Source organism: Pholcus phalangioides, unplaced genomic scaffold (assembly GCF_987345545.1).
Source record: "Pholcus phalangioides strain wild (caught in Gottingen) unplaced genomic scaffold, Ppha-v1.0 ptg000011l_1, whole genome shotgun sequence".
Classification (NCBI taxonomy): domain Eukaryota; kingdom Metazoa; phylum Arthropoda; class Arachnida; order Araneae; family Pholcidae; genus Pholcus; species Pholcus phalangioides.
The window spans coordinates 36,227,643-36,245,784 of NW_028301604.1; the positions used below are offsets into that span (position 1 = coordinate 36,227,643).

At 38.1% G+C, this 18,142-nt stretch overlaps 1 protein-coding gene and 1 long non-coding RNA gene across 2 annotated transcripts in view; one reads left to right on the forward strand and one right to left on the reverse strand.

Moving 5' to 3' along the window:
* Positions 1-7,487, forward strand: part of LOC149080393 (uncharacterized) — a 35,117-nt gene extending 27,630 nt beyond the window's left edge. Inside the window, exon 3 of the long non-coding RNA XR_016193503.1 lies at positions 7,263-7,487. This is a non-coding gene — a long non-coding RNA (uncharacterized LOC149080393). The remainder of the gene's footprint in view (positions 1-7,262) is intronic.
* Positions 1-18,142, reverse strand: part of LOC149080388 (acetyl-coenzyme A synthetase, cytoplasmic-like) — a 1,034,375-nt gene that overhangs the window by 406,219 nt on the left and 610,014 nt on the right. The window contains exon 10 of the mRNA XM_089239527.1: positions 12,198-12,331. Coding sequence (XP_089095653.1) covers positions 12,198-12,331 — 134 coding nt within the window. The remainder of the gene's footprint in view (positions 1-12,197; positions 12,332-18,142) is intronic.

Consider the following 18,142-nt stretch of genomic DNA (forward strand, 5'->3'; position numbering starts at 1 on the left):
GTATAATTCGCTGATTAATTCAGCTAATTAGAGAATATAAGGCAGGTGATATTTTGGATACTTACTGTCCGATTACCCTGAAACTTGATATTCAGGTTTATACTTGTGATCTATTTCTACTGTACCCACTGAGAATTCTCTAGACTAATAGATCTTGACTTTTTGGCATCGTTGAACTTTTGGACTCTATTAATATGGAACAACCGACTCCAAGTAAGACGATGGTTAAAGAAATCACCAAGGACTTGAAAGACATGCAACAACGGTTGAAATATCGTCTTCGTTCCAGTATTAAACCAAGGGTCTTAAACGACACTTTGATTGAACACAAGAAAACACACATGAATCTTAATGATGCTAAGGATTTTAAGGAAGATTCATCTCCATCATTGGAATTTACGATCTACTCATCCTCGGATTCTGAGGTAAATTCTACAACTAATCAGAAAAAAGATCAAGCAGAGATGGATGATGACCTCATGGACACTGAATGTTCATTTTCCCGTCAAGAACAGGATATCTCAGCAACAACTTGTACTAGTTTTTCACTAAATGGACATAGCCCAGTTAGCCTGGCAGAATCTTTGACTATTCAGGATTTAATCGATCTTGGGGACAGATGCCATTCAACACCCCAAGACGATACTAGAATCATGCGAAATAAAGACGTGAAGGAAGTTATACAAGAATTGCTAAATGATGTCATCGCCCAACGCGAAGATGCAAAAGCATCACATACAAAACCATCTTCTGAACCTTCGGATACCCTGGACAGCTATTCCTGTACTGGAATGCTCTCAGGATAATACCGAACTAATTGATTCTATTTCTACTTCGATTTTTCCTTCGAAATTTTTCTCTGTTTCTCCTTTCAACAATCAGGTGAACGATCTGATTAAATCTTCTGATAATAAAAAGGAAAAAAGAACTCCCGACCGGAGAGAATGTGATGGAGATATGGCTGAACATCTCGGCAAATCACGCAGGGATTTCTCGTTACATAACAGCCAAATCTTCCGGCAAGAGATTCAGGGAAAGAACACCAAGTCAAACAAAAGTATCCGAAAAAAGCGTAATCTGGAGAAACAGAGCTAACATTTAGCTAAAAACGAACAGGAACCACGGGCATCAACTTCCAAAGAATTTGACAACGCTGAACATTTGGATGTTCTTCCACCACAGATGTTCCTAAAAGGCGTGTTCAATACACAGGACTTATTCAAGGAACTTACACAAATTATTAGATACTCCACTGGAGAGGGGAAAAATTTTAAATTTGGAATCCCTACTCTCCGACGGAAAAGAGCCGAGAAAATCCTCGAGATAATTAACATTTGGGCCATTGGAACACACAATGAGGATTTTCAATATCAGGATCAGGCCACACAGACGACGAATGATGTTCCAAGTTGTCGTGAAGCTCAACAAAACATCCAACAAAACAACACATTTCTGGTTCACAATCAACATAACCAAACGAGAGACAAAGAACTCTACACCAAGCTTGTGTACTGAAAAAGATAAAACAAAAGAGACAACATTTTTTCCAAACAGCCTCGACAATGATGTTGTGTGTGAGATGAGGGAAATCTCACCCAAGGTGACGATGGAGTACATCCCACACAAGTCAAAAAACGCAATGCAAGACATTCAAATTTCAAATGCTGAACGTGAGGAGATAAACCGACAGGCTATATCCACACAACCTCTTTCTCAGAGACTTAAGAAGAAGAAAGACAATATTGTAACTAATGAGGTTTCAACTAATAGAGAAAAGGGGGAAGAGACTATCCTACAGCCTAAGGTAAATTGTCAACCTCGTACAGACGAAACAGTGCAAACTCAACGTACAAATCCTGTTCTTTCAGCCATACAGAAAAAGATGTTTGATATGGCCAACTATTGTCCAGGTAATTTGGCAAATACAGTGGTTAACAATTACCGACGACGGGAACGAGACGAAGAGGATCTCTTCAATAAAACTTGGACTGTGGTAGCATCAAAGTCCGCCAGAAAAAGAACTCGACAACAATTCCGACAAGCAACGAGAAAACCGCTTTCAAGGTACAACCAGTCTCAACATCAACAGGGAAACTATTCATTTAGTATCAAGACAAACTTCCAGAATAAATTTCATCGACCGACCCAACCTAGAGTTTTTAATTCGGGAAGTCAGTGGAAATCGCGTACGCCAAGAGAGCTTAACATGGAAAGAAATCAACACACAGTTTTTAAGAAACAACGACTGAAATTAGATCAAGGTTTTGTATCGAACCAATGGAAATATAGGCCTGGTGACCTCTGGTTGCAAACGTACTTTACTCAACCAGAGTATTTCAACAATAAAAAAATCCAGGAAGATCTTTTGGAACAATTGTGGTACGCGTTTTTGGATGACAAAGTTGTCAACACTAAACTTCACAAGAATGGCATATCCATACTTTGTCAATCTCAAATAGCACTGCAAGCCATTCAAGACGAAGTGGCGAATAATTTCAAATTGAAATTTAATATATACACGCTTAACCGTCTTTTCGGTAGGAGCGCTTTTAGACGCTCAAATGTTCCATGTCATTTCTGGGCAGGACCGTCTTAAGACGTAAAAATTTTCCATGTCAATTCTGGGCGAGAGCGTCTTTAGACGCTCTGGACTTTGTTAGATTTCACCCGAGCAAATCACCTGATTTTTCAAAACGACAAATCAACCACATATGAGCATTATGGAGCTACCGGAGCACCGGATGTCTCCCTCTCAAACAGCCTCCCACCCTTGGATAACATTCATTGGCATGTTAGAAAAGAAGATGTGACACACAGCCCGCATTTTTTCATAGAAATCTCAATCCACGAATCCCCAACTCTGAACTTCACTACTACAAAATTCTCAAATTCTCGTCGTCGTATCCTAAGATTTCTTGATGCTCTTCAAGAAAATTTTGGAGCTCACGAACTGGATATTCGGCAGGCTCAGGATAGACACCATCTCGATCTGGCTACTAACCGTCTTTTCGATACCATCACATCCAAGGGGAATAAATTTCTCCGAGTTTCCAGAGCCAGGAAGAATTATTTCGACAATTGGTGGTGTAAGGAACTCGAAGTAGCCCGAAGGAAAACAAGAGCTAGCAAAAAGAAGTTTCTTAGAGCAAATGATGATAACAGAGAAGTCCTAAGAATAATTTTCCATCGAAGCAGAGCAATTTACTCAAAGCTCATTCGGAAATATAAGAAAAACTCCTAGGAAAAATTTTGCACCTTGGCCACAGATCACTTTGGGACTTTTTATAAGGCCACGGTGAAACATTCATCTTTTTCTCCACAAATTTTTGTATCACCGGATCAAAATCTTTCCATACGGGAACAGGCAAAACTTCAACTTCAACATTTCTTCCCCAATGACTCAGAAAATCATCAGGACTCTTCATCTGACTCTACACGACAAAATTTTCACAAAACGTCTTCTATCCGGATACGAATGAAATTTCATTCGGAGAGGTGTGGAGGATAGCTTCATTTCTTAACAAAAAGAAGGCACCAGGAATCGACGCAGTTAATAACGTTGTCCTTCAGGCTCTGTTGAAACGTTTTCCGACGATCTTCACTCTTCTCTTCAATAAATGCATCCAGCTCTCATACTTCCCACGGCATTTCAAGAAGAGTCATGTCCTCTTCTTCTTTAAAAAGGACAGAGATCCTTGATATGCTTCGTCATATCGACCGATCCACCTTTTGTCGACAATTGGCAAACTTTTGGAAAAAGTTATATGTCAACGCATCTCATACTGTTTGGACAAATCTAATATACTCAGCCCTTATCAATTTGGCTTCAGACACGGAAGACCCACTGAGCAGGCGATGATGGCTATTAAAAACGAAATACTATGCCAAAAATCCAAACGCCATAATATCGCCATCATAACATTAGATATCCAAGGGGCGTTTGATAATATTAATCATAATATCATATCTCAACTTCATAATCTTCCAATTCCTACAAACCTAGCTGACATGATGACCAGTATTCTGAGTGATCGCACAGTGCAAATTGATACACCTGAGGGTCCAGTTCTCCATACAATCACAAAAGGTTGTCCTCAGGGGTCATGTTCTGGACCTTTACTTTGGAACATTTTTATCAATGATCTTTTGCAGCAAAACTGGCCAAAGAATGTAAAGGTTCAAGCATACGCTGATGATTTTATCGTGATTGTTTCAGGACCAAAGAATAACCTCAGTTGATGATGAAATTTCAATCTACACTGACGGCTCCAAGACGGAAAGTGGTGTGGCCGCTGCATTTGTAATCTACAAGGCAAATGACATTTTGTTCCGATGGTCGTGTAAACTTCATAATAACAATACAGTTTTCCAATCGGAACTTTTTGCCATTTACATGGCATGCAGAAAAGCAATGGAGCTCGGTGGAAAAACTACTATATTTTCAGACTCTCTCTCATCCTTACAAGCGGTCAAGGATCCCCTCTCAAGACATCTGGTCGCAAGACAGGTCAGATCCTCCTTGTATGCCAGCCCGAATATTAGTCTGGCATGGATAAAGGCTCACACTGGTACTCGGGGAAATGAGGAGGCTGACATCATGGCAAAATCTACAACAGAAAGAGAATCTTCAGACTTTTCATTATTTCTTTCCAAATCTTGGGCTACGGGAATCCTGAAGAACGAAATGATGGACAAATGGCAATACAGATGGTCTAATGAGAGAAAAACAGGACGTAAAATCTTCGCTCTCATTCCTACAGTCAAGGCCAAATTAAGGAGATGGACCAGAGAAATGTTTCTCTTCTTCTTAGAACACGGTCCATTTCCTTCTTATTTAGCTAGATTCCATCGAAGAACGGACAAATGTAGGTGTGGTGAGGAAGGCACAGTATTACACTACGCCACGTCATGTCCTCTTAGAAAAGCTTATCACGTCTCTTCTCCACCTGTCAATGTACATCAGTGGAAATTGCATCTTCTTGGGAACCAAGAAATCCATCGAAAGATCAATAAATTAATTAACTACATAGAAAACAATGAAGACCATATCATCGTTCCTACACCGAATGGGGCACAAAACCGGAAGGAGATGCAAGACTCCTGCTCTGACTCGGACTATGAACCCTAAATAATTTAATATTAAAAAAAAAAAAAAAAAAAAAAAAAGGTCATAAACATGAACAATGAAGTCCGTTGTGTTGCCATTGTCATCATTTTCACAATAACATTTGAACAATGATGTTTCGTAAGAATTTCCATTGAAATGTATGTATAATTTTCAGTCTTTTGTGTATTGCTTCATACTGTTTTTGCCATATATAGCTGTGTTTTTTTTTCATTATGTTAATTGAAAATTGTTGTATAAATTCTGCATTTGTCGGTTTTATTGGACTTATATAAATTCCCATAGCTTTGTCTTAAAAATTTCTGATTGATTAGGACATTGATGTTTTGCATGGACATTGCTTTTGTGCATGCGAATTTCCACTGCCTGACTCGTCGGGGAAAAACTGACAGAGACTTAAATATTTTGTATGATTCCAATTGATCGGCATTGAAAACTGATGGACGACTGTCATCACATTCGGTCCCTTCCGTTCCTTAGAACTGTGAAACTGTCATACTGTTCTGTGGAATCATATATACACTGCACAAAACAATTAGGGGAGCAAATAAAAAAGTGAAGAAAACCGTGCGAGACAGCCACGTATTGGCATACAATGGGTAGTACACGCGTATCAATGCGCAATACAGAAAAAAGACGTAAAAAATTTTGGAATTAAGCTTTAATTCTTTGAAAATATGGGAAAAACATGAAAAGATGATTTAGGGCAACAATTTGGTTACATGTAAACGATAAAAAAAAGTACTGTTTAGACATGATGCATGAGTTTTAATAGGGCGTGTGGTCTCCTCGAACAGCTAAGACTGCTGCACACCTGTTTGCCATGGATGCGATGAGGTTATCGATCAGACTTTGGGGAATACTGTTCCACTCCTCAAGAAGTGCAATCTGCAAGTCTCGGACAGTAACAGGCGGCCTTGGTCGCGCAGCAATGCGTCGTCCGAGCATGTCCCAAACATGCTCGATTGGATTCAGGTCAGGAGAGCACGCTGGCCATTCCATACGTTGTATTGTTTCAGCTTCAAGCATGTTCTCCACCAGACGAGCTCTATGCGGTCGGGCATTATCATCCTGGAAAACAAAGGAATCTCCAATGGCTCCAGCGTAAGGGATGACATGACGTCGCAGTATCTTGTCTGCATACCTTCGGGCCGTCAAAGTGCCATTCCGAATGATATGCAGGTCCGTACGTCCGCCTAAGCTGATTCTACCCCATACCATCCAACCAGCTCGTCTGTATTGTGACCTTTCACGAACGAATGCGGGATTATTTCGAGTGCCCCTGTCCCTCCATACCAGAACACGTCGGGTGTCACACTCCAGACTGAATCGGGACTCGTCTGTAAACAGCACTTTGCTCCAATCATGTTGCTCCCAATCTCGATGTTCAGCAGCCCATCTTCTTCGGGCCGCACAGTGGCGTGGGGTCAACGGAATGCAGACCATTGGCCTACGTGCATAGAGCCCTCCCTCATGAAGCCGATTACGTACTGTTTGGCTGGACACCCTTCGTCCTGTTGCCAAGAGCAACCGTCTTTGCAGCTGCGTAGCATTCTCTGTTCTGTTTCGACGGGCTGTTAACCGTGTATACCGGTCATCAGTTGCTGTAGTGGCGCGTGGCCGACCTTGCCCTGGTCGACGTCTAACATTTCCTGTTTCTTGGAATCGATTCCACAGCCTTGCAACAACACTTCTGGCGACTCCAACAGCGTCCGCGACACTACGTTGTGTTTGTCTGGATTCCAGTCTGCCTATAACACGCCATGCCATGGATTCTGGTAAATCACGTTGTTGACTCAAAAAAAAAATACTGCGCAATCGAATTTCACAGTTACGGCAGTAAAACAGACGTTTCTGCAACATCCCGATTTCTGCCCTTATCTTCTTTTTCTGGTTTTTGACGTAATGAACTTTGATTTGCATATGAAGTTTTCTTCTTCCGTTTCCTGCTAGGCTTTAAATTATGGATGATTCATTTTATGGTATTATCGGTATACATCTTTGCGTAATTTTGTTAAAACCATGTGCTCCCCTAATTGTTTTGAGCAGTGTATATATTCGCTTTATCCTTCGCTAAGTCTGTTTATAATATCGCAGATTTTTGTATGTATGAATGCTTTTTGTGCTCTCGTTTCAGCTATCGGACTTCCAGCCAGAAGAGACAACAGTGAAGTGGCGTGGATCCCCGGTGGGGGTGAATCCCGTGGCTTGAGTCGGGGATACCCGCTGAGCCCGGGTACTCGAAGAGTTTTTCCAGCATGGCCCAGCCGCAAGGTAAACTGCTTATATCCCGCTAGGGACAGAGCGGGGGCCATGTTTGGTGTTGGTGCCCTTGTGGGGGGATGCCCATAAGGTGGCTACACTCATAACTGCAAAGTTGACAAAAAGCATGCATTAAACATGCACCGAAGAAAATGCCATATAATTAAACGATAGTAATAAATTATTATTATTAAATTATTAATTTAAAGTTATTTAACAATTAGTTTATTTCATTTAATTATTTTAGTAATTTAATTATTAATTTAAATTAGTTTTACTCCCTTTGAATTTTTTTCTGTATTAAATATTTTAGTTCAAAATATTAAATTTAAATTTAATAAAACTTCAAATTTTTCAAATTAAAAAATTTAATTTACTTCCACAATTTATAACAACAATTTTCGAGTACATCTTTTAACAAACGCCAACTGAAAAAGCACAGCTCACTCAAGCGTGAAGACTGACGGAGTTGACTGCAGCGTGAAGAATACCGGGACATACAGAGAGAGAACAGATTTGCGCCAAGACAGCCTTTACTAGCAACCCGGGATAATTTTTATGTTTTCTCCGCGTCGAAATGGACCCTCTCTAGAGAAGGGCGTTCCCATAACTCTTCTCGTGATCTGAGGATTATATCTAGTTGCGGCCCTGGAAAAGGGTCATCAATTCCCAGAAAGGTCGAAAAAAGATTATTTAAGACACTTTTCTTGCGAAAAGACCATGCTTGGCTTCTGCGGAATTAGGCTGTCACCTAAATTTTTTTCTGATTTGTCAAGCTCTGTATTTATTTATATTTTATGATACAAAGTGCATATTTCCCGCGAAATCGAATTACATTTCACTTATTTAAGATTTATTTTACTCTCATATATTGGTTTATATATCAGGTATTAAATTACTGTAGAAGAAAAAAAAAAACCTACTTTTTTTTTGTTGCATAAATATTTCTTAATAAAACTTGATTTAAATATTGTCACTTTTCCAAGTACGCAAGACATATGGAGTTAAAGTTTTTCTTAAATAAATTTTAAATATGATTGAAAAAATAAAATGTAAATTTTATTAATTTATTGATATGTCTAACAGAAAAAAATTCTTTTACTACGCTTTATTCATTATAAGTATTAGAGGGCTTCAAAATACTGTATCTAGATTGTTTTTGAAGATTCTGAATAAATTATCATTGAAGATTCTGAATAAATTATCATTGAAGATTCTGAATAAATTATCATTGAAGATTCTGAATAAATTATCATTGAAGATTCTGAATAAATTATCATTGAAGATTCTGAATAAATTATCATTGAAGATTCTGAATAAATTATCATTGAAGATTCTGAATAAATTATCATTGAAGAAAATGCTAAATTGCAAAATGCATGAATTTATCAAAAATGTGTAACTATATTTAATGTTGTTTACTTTTTCCTGTGGAATCACGAGGAACTTGAACTTTTCAGTTTTCCCTTGCAATACAACATGTTCAACTAACGAAAAGTTATACTGTTTATGCACAACCGAATGTAGTCCACATAAACCATAAAATACTGTGGAACTGCCTATCCCAACATTCGTGGGGTTTTTTTCAGGGAAAAACAAAGTGCACTTCAAGGGGCTCCAAATAAAGCTATTCTTTTTTTGCAGAATCACACAAAACCCCGTCTAGAGCACATTCTTCACCACCGTGATTTCTTTATATTCCAATTAGGGATCGCCTATGGAACTGCTTCTGTAAGCTGTTTCACTGATGGCCATCCATTAAGCACAAAAGCTTTTACCAAATCCCTAACCGGCGGCGTCAAAAAGAATGTAGTTTTCATTTTCGGGAGACAGCAGGGTCGCTTTATATGGATGGAAGCCTCCAGGTGACATTTTTCCCACATAGGAGACACGCCATACAACCCCTTAATTAGGAAATGGCGCTTGCATTCAGAAAACCTGCATTGAAGCAGCCGGAACTGAACCCTATTGAAATGCTCTTTGTCAGCTGCGGAGGGTGCGGCTGCATTTATCGTGAAAAGAAAAAAAAGACTCAAATATATAAAGTAAAATTTTTTTCAAACGTTTCGAAGAATTTCGGAAACTGACTTTTTCTTTTCTCTCTTTCCGCCTTCTTTTTCCCAAAAATTTTTGCCCTCGGTACCCCCAAGAGTGGAATTGCAGGGTTCCAGCCCTTGGTACCATGGCTTAGCGAGCCTTCTCGGGGCCCCGGTGCATACATTTTCATGGGGGGTTCCCTTGAAAGGATTATGCTAAAAAAAGGAGGGGTTCTCCCCCTCCCCCGTTCTCTTCTCATTTTGCAGAATAAAAAACTGTCAAAGATTTTAAGAAATGTGCAAAATGAGTAAATTCTTTTTGTTGGGGGTCACCCATTTGGCTCAGGTTCCTGGAGCATTATCCCGCTTGCCCCAGCGTAGTTACGAGCCTAGGACAATTACAATCATTTTTGGTTTTTCATGCTATGAATCCGACTCGTGAAAAGTCGGGCTTCGGGGGCCCGTTGAAGATCCCAGGCTAGAAACCCTTCTCCAGCATGAGGGGGGCCATGGCCCTGCTTATAGCCCGCTGAGCGCCCTCCCCGCCTCCGTCAAACACGCAACTAGATGCCACGGACGGGGTGTAACTAGGAGAAAAGATCATTTTTTGTCGGTGGAGAAGCATCGAAATGCCTCCTCGAGATCGACTGAGATGCCGCAAGATATTTAAAATTTCTAAGAGTGCTGCGAATGCAAACAGGGTATGTAAAATTCACTCTTTGCGGTCATCGGCGGGACAAAAAAAATTCGTCCGTAAAAAAGGAAGTGACCGTGAAAGGAAGAACCCTTGCAAATAATTCTTCATTTTGAAATAAGCACAATTTTGGATAACATAAGTAAGAAATACTACATACTTTTTAGAAATTCCCCAATTTAATTTACAACATAGAAAAAATTATAGTAATTTCCGATAAATAAGTCGCATTCTGAAAAATGGCCGGAAAAAAAAAATTTTGTGGAAAAATCGCCACTTTTTACTCGTCACAGCTTCGTATAAAGGCCGAAACACACTGTACTAACGTGACGTGATTATTCCGAGTCCAAGTGCGGAAAACGTATCCATGCGATTTTTTTGGGGAGGTGGGGGGTTGAGCCGGCTGATCTAAATTATTGAGGGGGGGGGGAGGCTCGATCCCATTGGACCAATACAAGTTTACGCCTATGACAGGTTCAAAGCACTTCCCTCTGGATCCTCGCAGCCCGGTCAAAAAGCCCGATCCAACGATGTGTAACTCGGAGACGGGATTGTTTTAGTCGTGGGGGAAGAACATGTCATTTTTTCACCCTCTCCACTGAAAAAATCTATGGAAACGGTATTTTTCTTCCCCCCCCCCCCTCAAGATTTCCGACTGTGAAAATTGCCTTCTTCCCTAGCTCCGGCCCTGGCTACCTGAGTGCTGGGTACTGTAAACAGGGCTGCAACTGGGGCACCAAGTGTCCAGGGTGCCGGACTAGGGGGGGGGGCCCAAATTTCACCCTTTAAGGTGCCTTCAACATTAATGGAAATATTAAAAATTTCTAAGAGTGCTGCGAACGTAAATAGTTTGGGAATCCCTGATTTGTAAGGAGGAAATTTCATATTCCTAGTTTGCAATGGTACCCGGCGAGCGCTCAGGGGCTTTGAAATTCCATTCATTTTTCTTATTTTCTTTTTTCTTAATGTTCATTTTATTTTACTATTATTTATTTGATTCCTTTCATAAGCGCTGGAGCCTAGGATATTTGAGCCCCCCCCTCCAAATAAATTTTGTAGGGGGGGGGGGACTGAGCCTCCCCCAATAATTTTTGGAAAAACAATGCAATGCATCCTGCTTCCTGCGTATGCACTTGAGTCCCGTATATACGGGACGGCCAGCAACTTTCAGCTCCTTCCCCCACCCAATGTTAATTTCTTCATGTCGGCGCCTCTGCTGTGAAGGCTCAAAAAATTTTACGGGCCTTCGAACTTCGATAATAAAAGTCTTTGTCAGAATCCGCGGTCGTCTCGGGCCTCGGGGAAGCAATAATTTTTATGGCTTTCAATACAAATTACGGCCCTTCGAACTAGTCAATAAGCTTATTTGTTGTTCACTTTACCTCCTCTAACTTTTTTATTTTTTTCTGTTGTCTCGTGTGCCTTTCCCTACGGGTCACACTCAACAAAAGAAGAAGAGATGCTCTTGAGTTTACCGACAGTACAAGCAAGAGAAAACATTATCCGCCCCAAGATATCTCCAGAGGTGCCTTCAGGCAGCAACAATTGGCATCACTCTGGGAGGATGCAATTTTGGATGGATGCCGGGGTGAGTGCGAGATAACACTACTATTGTCACAGAACAAGATTGTCAAAGAACAAGTGGGTTGAGATTCTAAAAAAAAGTAAAAAAATAAAATTTCGAGCAGAGGATTGCTACTATTTGGGGAAATTTTTTGTGAAAAAGTTTCTTCTGAGCTAGGTGTGAGAAACAAATCCACCCAAATTTTTGGAGAGGGCAGAGCCGGCTCTTCAAAAATGTTGGGGGGGAGCTCGGGCCCATGGGCCGGATACAAGTTCACGCTTATATTGAACGGTAAGGTAAATGCACGAAATTAAATTTTCTTTTGATGCCCCCCCCCCCCCGTTCCTATTTGAATCTTGCGTGTGGCTTACATGAAGCTGCGGCTTCTGAAAAAGTCTGGTCGTTTCTAGGTAAACATTTTTTATGTCAGTGGGTTTTTTCTTTCAGTGCGGTTTGAACGTTCAAGCGGCTTATGTACCGGAAATTAGAGAAGGAATTAAAAAAATGCGTATTCACTTTTGAACGTAGTCATCACTGAAGCGCATAAGGGCTCTTATAGCTGTTGGTGCTGTATAAAATATCGACACACAATACTTATCTATGATATTCCATAGACGACTTGCATCAGGATAGAACGGAAGTCCTTCAAACTATATTCAAACACAACGGGTAAAAATAAGAACATAATATATTTTTTAACATGTTATTATATCACATTTGATAGAAATATAAAAAAATATATAAACTGGGGCGGAAAATGAAATCCCAACACCAAGAAGGAGTTGTGCTAGATAAACGAAATTTGGAAGGCGTGTTTGCACATCTGAAAGATGACGCTCATTCAAATTTCGTATTAGACCAATAAGAGTGGCGCTAGTTGCGCCAGTATGATCATGCAACTCACGTTTGCTTTAAATACGCGATTTAAACTTCGTGAGAGCGTTATTTATCGTCCGGATTGGAAGTTGTGAGCTACGTTTGAGTCAAGAATGTCTTTAAGGAGACAAAAAAGGCAGTATCATCAGCGTACTGAGTTTGAACGAGGCCGTGTAATAGGGCTACGAGAAGGTGGATTTTCTTTCCGCGATATTGCGGAAAGACTTGGCAGGGATGTATTCACTGTGCATAATTATTGGCAGCAGTGGTCACACTGGAAGGCACTGTCTCAAGAAGACCGGGATCAAGCCGCACATGGGCAATACCTTCTAGAGCAGAAGGCCTTCGCCCGCGATATTTTCGATGCTGTGACGTCACCACACTCCGGCTTAAACGAGAAAGAGAATTTCTTCTTCTCGGCATTCTCCCCCGATCCACGCTCTGCTTCTCCCAAGAAATCGCCATTAACGAAGGCACGTGGTCGTCGATTAGATATTTTTTTATAGAAATATGTCTGACCCAAAAGTATCTGTATTTCATTTTCCGAAATGTGAAGATCTGAAGAAGAAGTGGTTGAATTCCATCCAAAGAAAGGACTTCGTACCGAATGATCGCAGTAGTGTAAGTGCTCATTTCGTAACATTATATTGTTTTATTCTTTAAGAAAAATTAAAGAAAAAAACAACGGAATGCAAAAAAATCAACTCCGATATTAAGAAGAGATGGGACAAATAGTGATTCGGCGGAATAACCGAGTACCAAATATTCAGATAATGTTTTGGCCAGATATCAAATATTACGTGGCCGAATATTAATTTCCTTAAAATTCATCACAATTGTAACTGAAATTAGTGTTTTTAATTAAAAAATGAAATTATTGGTAATTTTAAATATTGAATTTTAAGTATGGAATTTTTTTATTTCAATAGATATTGAAAAACTGGTAATTGGGAGATATTGCCATGATACTGACAAAATTTGACAATGATACATCATAGTACATTAATATTACCAAATGATTTTTGTTTTTAATTAATTACAATTTCATATCCAATCAAGAAAATGTAAATCATTATTTACTCCTAACTAGTAATGCACCATATAATTTATGAACTAGTATTTAACTAGTTATAATAGTAGCATATTATATATAATTTAGCAGCAGATTATTTGTCCCATCTCTTATGGAGAACAAGTAATGGTCAGAGACTAAATTAATTTCATGTTATTACCAATAGCCATCAGTCTGATTATGCTTATTTTATGTCTAGGTATGTGAACTGCATTTTCTGGCCACGGATTGGTTAACAGAATCTTCGGCTTTTGACAAAAACAGTGGTAATACTTTAACAGCTCCGTTGAAAATTAAGAGAAGAAAGAATGCTGTGCCATGCCTCTTCGAAGGATATCCCTCAACTTCTATGACACTTCCTATTGAACGAAGGTTATCTCCAAACTACAAAAAACACTGAAAGAATGAACGCTTAAAAACGGCCCTTGAGGAAAGTGTGACTGATGCAGCAACATTTTCTCAACAGAGACAAATCAGCAGTATGGAAGATCTGCAGTGATGTGTTGAAACATTTGGTCTTGACAATTTTTATGAAGTGTCGAATCAGTGACAAATTTTGTGTTTATCATTTGGATATACAACCATACCCACAGATTTCGCATTCAGTGGTTGTAAGTAATCTTAATGTTTCTGTTTATCTAAAAAAGTATTGCATTGAAAAAAATTTCAAAATTTACTCTCCCATATAAGTTCACAAATTTCAATGACTTAATTGATATATTAGACACACTTAAAAGTATGAATCCTATGTGTGAGGAAAAAATTCCTCTAAAATAGATTTCTTCAATGATGCTCTGTCTTCTTTGAAGACTGGTGAAAATGAATTACTGATAAATTTTATAGAGGAACAAATTAAGATTGGTCGTTGTGCAAAAAACAACTTGAAATACTCTAATGACATCATATATTTGCTACTCTGTTACATTCAATTTCGCCACAAGTGTACAAATTTATAAGATCTAGCAATAAAATGATACTGCCTCATCCATCAACTTTGAGGAAAATTAGTCAGCGACTACCGGTTTCACCAACCGAGGAGGTGAGTCAAAATTTCTTGATGTACATAAAAGCCAGAGCAAAATATATTTCTGATGCAGATAAAGTTATTTTTCTTGTTGACGAAATTTACATAAAACCTTATTTTGATTATAAGGGAGGTTCTGCTGTTGGCATGGCCTTCAACACAGATGAAGCTGCGAAGAGTGTTTTTGTGTTTATAGTTTCCAGCCTAATGTCCCCTTTTAAAGAAGTTGTGCATATTTTACCTGTGTTCAAGATAAATCATGTATTGTTACGTAATGTTATCCTAAGTTATTTTAGGTTTAGAAAATATTGGTTTCACAGTTATTGGTGTTGTCACTGATAACAATGCTATCAATAGAAAAGCAATGAGCTTGTTCACAAAGCCACATAAGAATTTATATATGTATCCCCAGCCTCAGTGTCCATCGAGACCACTAGTTTTTGTTATAGTGTGTATTTGTTAAAAAATATCAGAAATAACTGGTTGAATCAAAGAAATGATGGCAAGTGCTATTTTTACCTGAACTTTGATGTTTCAGTTGACAATTTTTGTACAGAATCTTTTGCATCATTGAAACAACTGTATGACAGACTCTGCAAATGTTGTCTCATGCAAGACGGCTAACATGAAAATCTCTCAGACCTTTTAATTTAGAGAGACAAACATCAAACTTGTACTCAGTCTTCAATTAGTTTGTTTGCGAGGCTTTAAATATATTGGGTCCAGACAGAAATATCCCTCATTTTACTGATACTGCTGAATTTATCAAAGTAATCACAGTAATCAGATAATCATAGTAATAATCATATCATATATAGTAATAAATGATATATAATAATCATAATCAGAGTAAGCATAGAGAAGTTCTTGTAAACACAGCTTTTACCACCTTGGAAGAGTTTGAAATTTTAGGAAATGTATATGAATGTTGTAGTGGTCACAGGGAAGCTGATATTGCTTAAAAAATTTTATGGATTTCATCTAATATTTTACTCAAAAATCTGTGTATGAATAAAAATGATTTGGTGACAAAGAAAAAAGGGGAAATTAGGAATGAAAAATGTGCAAAGAGGAAACTTGAGTGTTTTGATCAAGTTCGGTAAATGTATAAGTAATGGGCCATTTAACATTTAATTAATTAGCTCCCAAACTTGAAATAATATTTACTCAATTACTTTTCAATATCAGTCAAACATTTATCCATCATTATCAGCTCAAAATTTCAAATTCACCTTAAATTCATTTTTTATTTTTAAATCTTTGAAATAAGTGTCTCATTACTGGTACATTTTACACCTCCCTTTTTTTTTTTTTTAAAAAGTTATACATAAATGATGGTGGTTATGATTGTAGTCGTTCACAGAAAATTGGCATCAAGTTCTGAATATATATGTATTGCTCACATGCTTTCATGAAAAAACTTGAATGCTCAGAGTGGAAAGAGTATCTAAGTACTGAAAAAGAAATGTGTTTATGTGTGATGGTTATGTGTGAAGATGGAAGTTTCATAATCATACGAAATTTGGTTAAAGGGGTTTGTCGTGTCAACTCCTGTAGTTGTTAGTTATGTTCTATATAATGACGTTGTGACTGAGAAACTGAAAAATGATGTTGAATTCATGTTTAATGCAAATGTTCAATTAAAGATTGTTTTTCAATTCTAGCACGTTTTATTTCTTGTGTGTGTAGTGAAAAACATTGGATAGAATTTTTGCTCCCCAGCCTAAATAAAATATGAACCTGATGATATTTATAATTTTGAACATAGATCACACTTTGCTTCATAACAAACCTCAAAATTAATCTACGTATTCTTGGTTTGTTTTTTTTTCTGGCTTATTTCTAAAAAATCTTCGAATAAAAATGAATTTTTAAGAGAAGTTATAAATAATAAAACAATTTTATGCAAAGAAGAAACTGGTGACATATATTGAAGAAAAAAACTATTTTTGAAATGGATTTTTACTACTTGAATGTTATGAATTTGTGTACGAATGAGAATCATGCAATCTATATCTAATCCATAGTCTTCATTGAAATTTTCTGGAAGGAGCAAAGCATATTTGTTCATTCGTTCTTTTTTCTTCCTTTCAATAAAATACACATTACGTGAAAAGTTTGTATATACTGTATATATTTTTTAAATGACAAAATATATAGTGAATATTGCATATGTCTATCTTAATGAAAAATAAAGGATATTTTATATATACTTGAATTTTGGTATTCAATGGATATTTTTTTGGATAAAATCAACAGAAATGAAATTCCGAAAAATTCTGAAATTCCGAAAAATTCTCTTGGGGAAATTTTGATGTCAAATGGCAATTTCTTCAAATATTGTCAAGTTTTCGTAAAAACTCTGGCTCTAATTGATACTTGAAAATAATGTTGAATTATAAGTATAAACTCGTCCATTCGAGTGCTAAATTCTTAGCTAATTCAACCTTTTTTTATAAGAAAGAAATATATATTACAGCGGGGTGGGTCAAAAAAAAAAAAATATATATATATAACGGCGTTACAGTGTGTGGTGCTGCTGGAAAACGATCTTACAGGGAAGACGATTCTAGGACGGAATTCGATGACGTCACGAATCTCGGGGTCAGACCTTCTGCTCTAGAAGGTATTGACACGGGCCACTAATGAGAGGGAAGACCGCCGTATTCGCCACAGGGCTGTGGCGCATTCTACTGCATCTGCAGCAGAAATTAGAGTTTCTGTTGTCTCCAGAGTGACACAGCGAACTGTAACAAATCGATCACTTGAGGGACAGCTCGGAGCCAGACGGCCTGTAGCGTTCATTCCACTAATTCCAAATCACTGCCATCTGCGACGTCAGTGGTATCAAATTAGATCTCATTGGAGGGGATCACCATACTATTATAATAATCATGATCGATAATTAGTTAATTAACTAATTAACGATAAAACTAAATCAAACGGAATTTTGTAACAATTAATTTTCGGTTTTCTAATCGAAAATTTGTTGTGGCACTAAAAGCGAAATCACTGATTTACTATCAATTAATTAATTAACTATAATTAGCGATTACACTAAACCCATTGCAACTTCAAGGCGCGTCCTATTCATTTCATGTACATTCGTCATTCTTTCATATTTAAATTTTATGATAAATATTTTTTGTTGTCAACAAAAACACACACAATAGATCCCCACGTGATAGCTCCATGATGCCAACTGCTCATGCAGGCAGACGCTCCCGCGAGCGGTGCACTATAACCACCACCGGCTAGAATCGCACGGGATCATCTCGCCTTCTACAACTGCCGCGGTTTAAGCAATAAAGCGGGAAGCGGTGCACTATGGACGTACCCTAAGATGACCTACCTCTGTGAAGATTCACTTTCCACTCCATCATTGCACATCTTACACACTAGTAATTGTAAACCGCCAGCCCTGGTAAGGAAATATTTAATATTGAAATCTCGTTACTAATTTATCCGTTAGCCCAATCGTAAATGTAA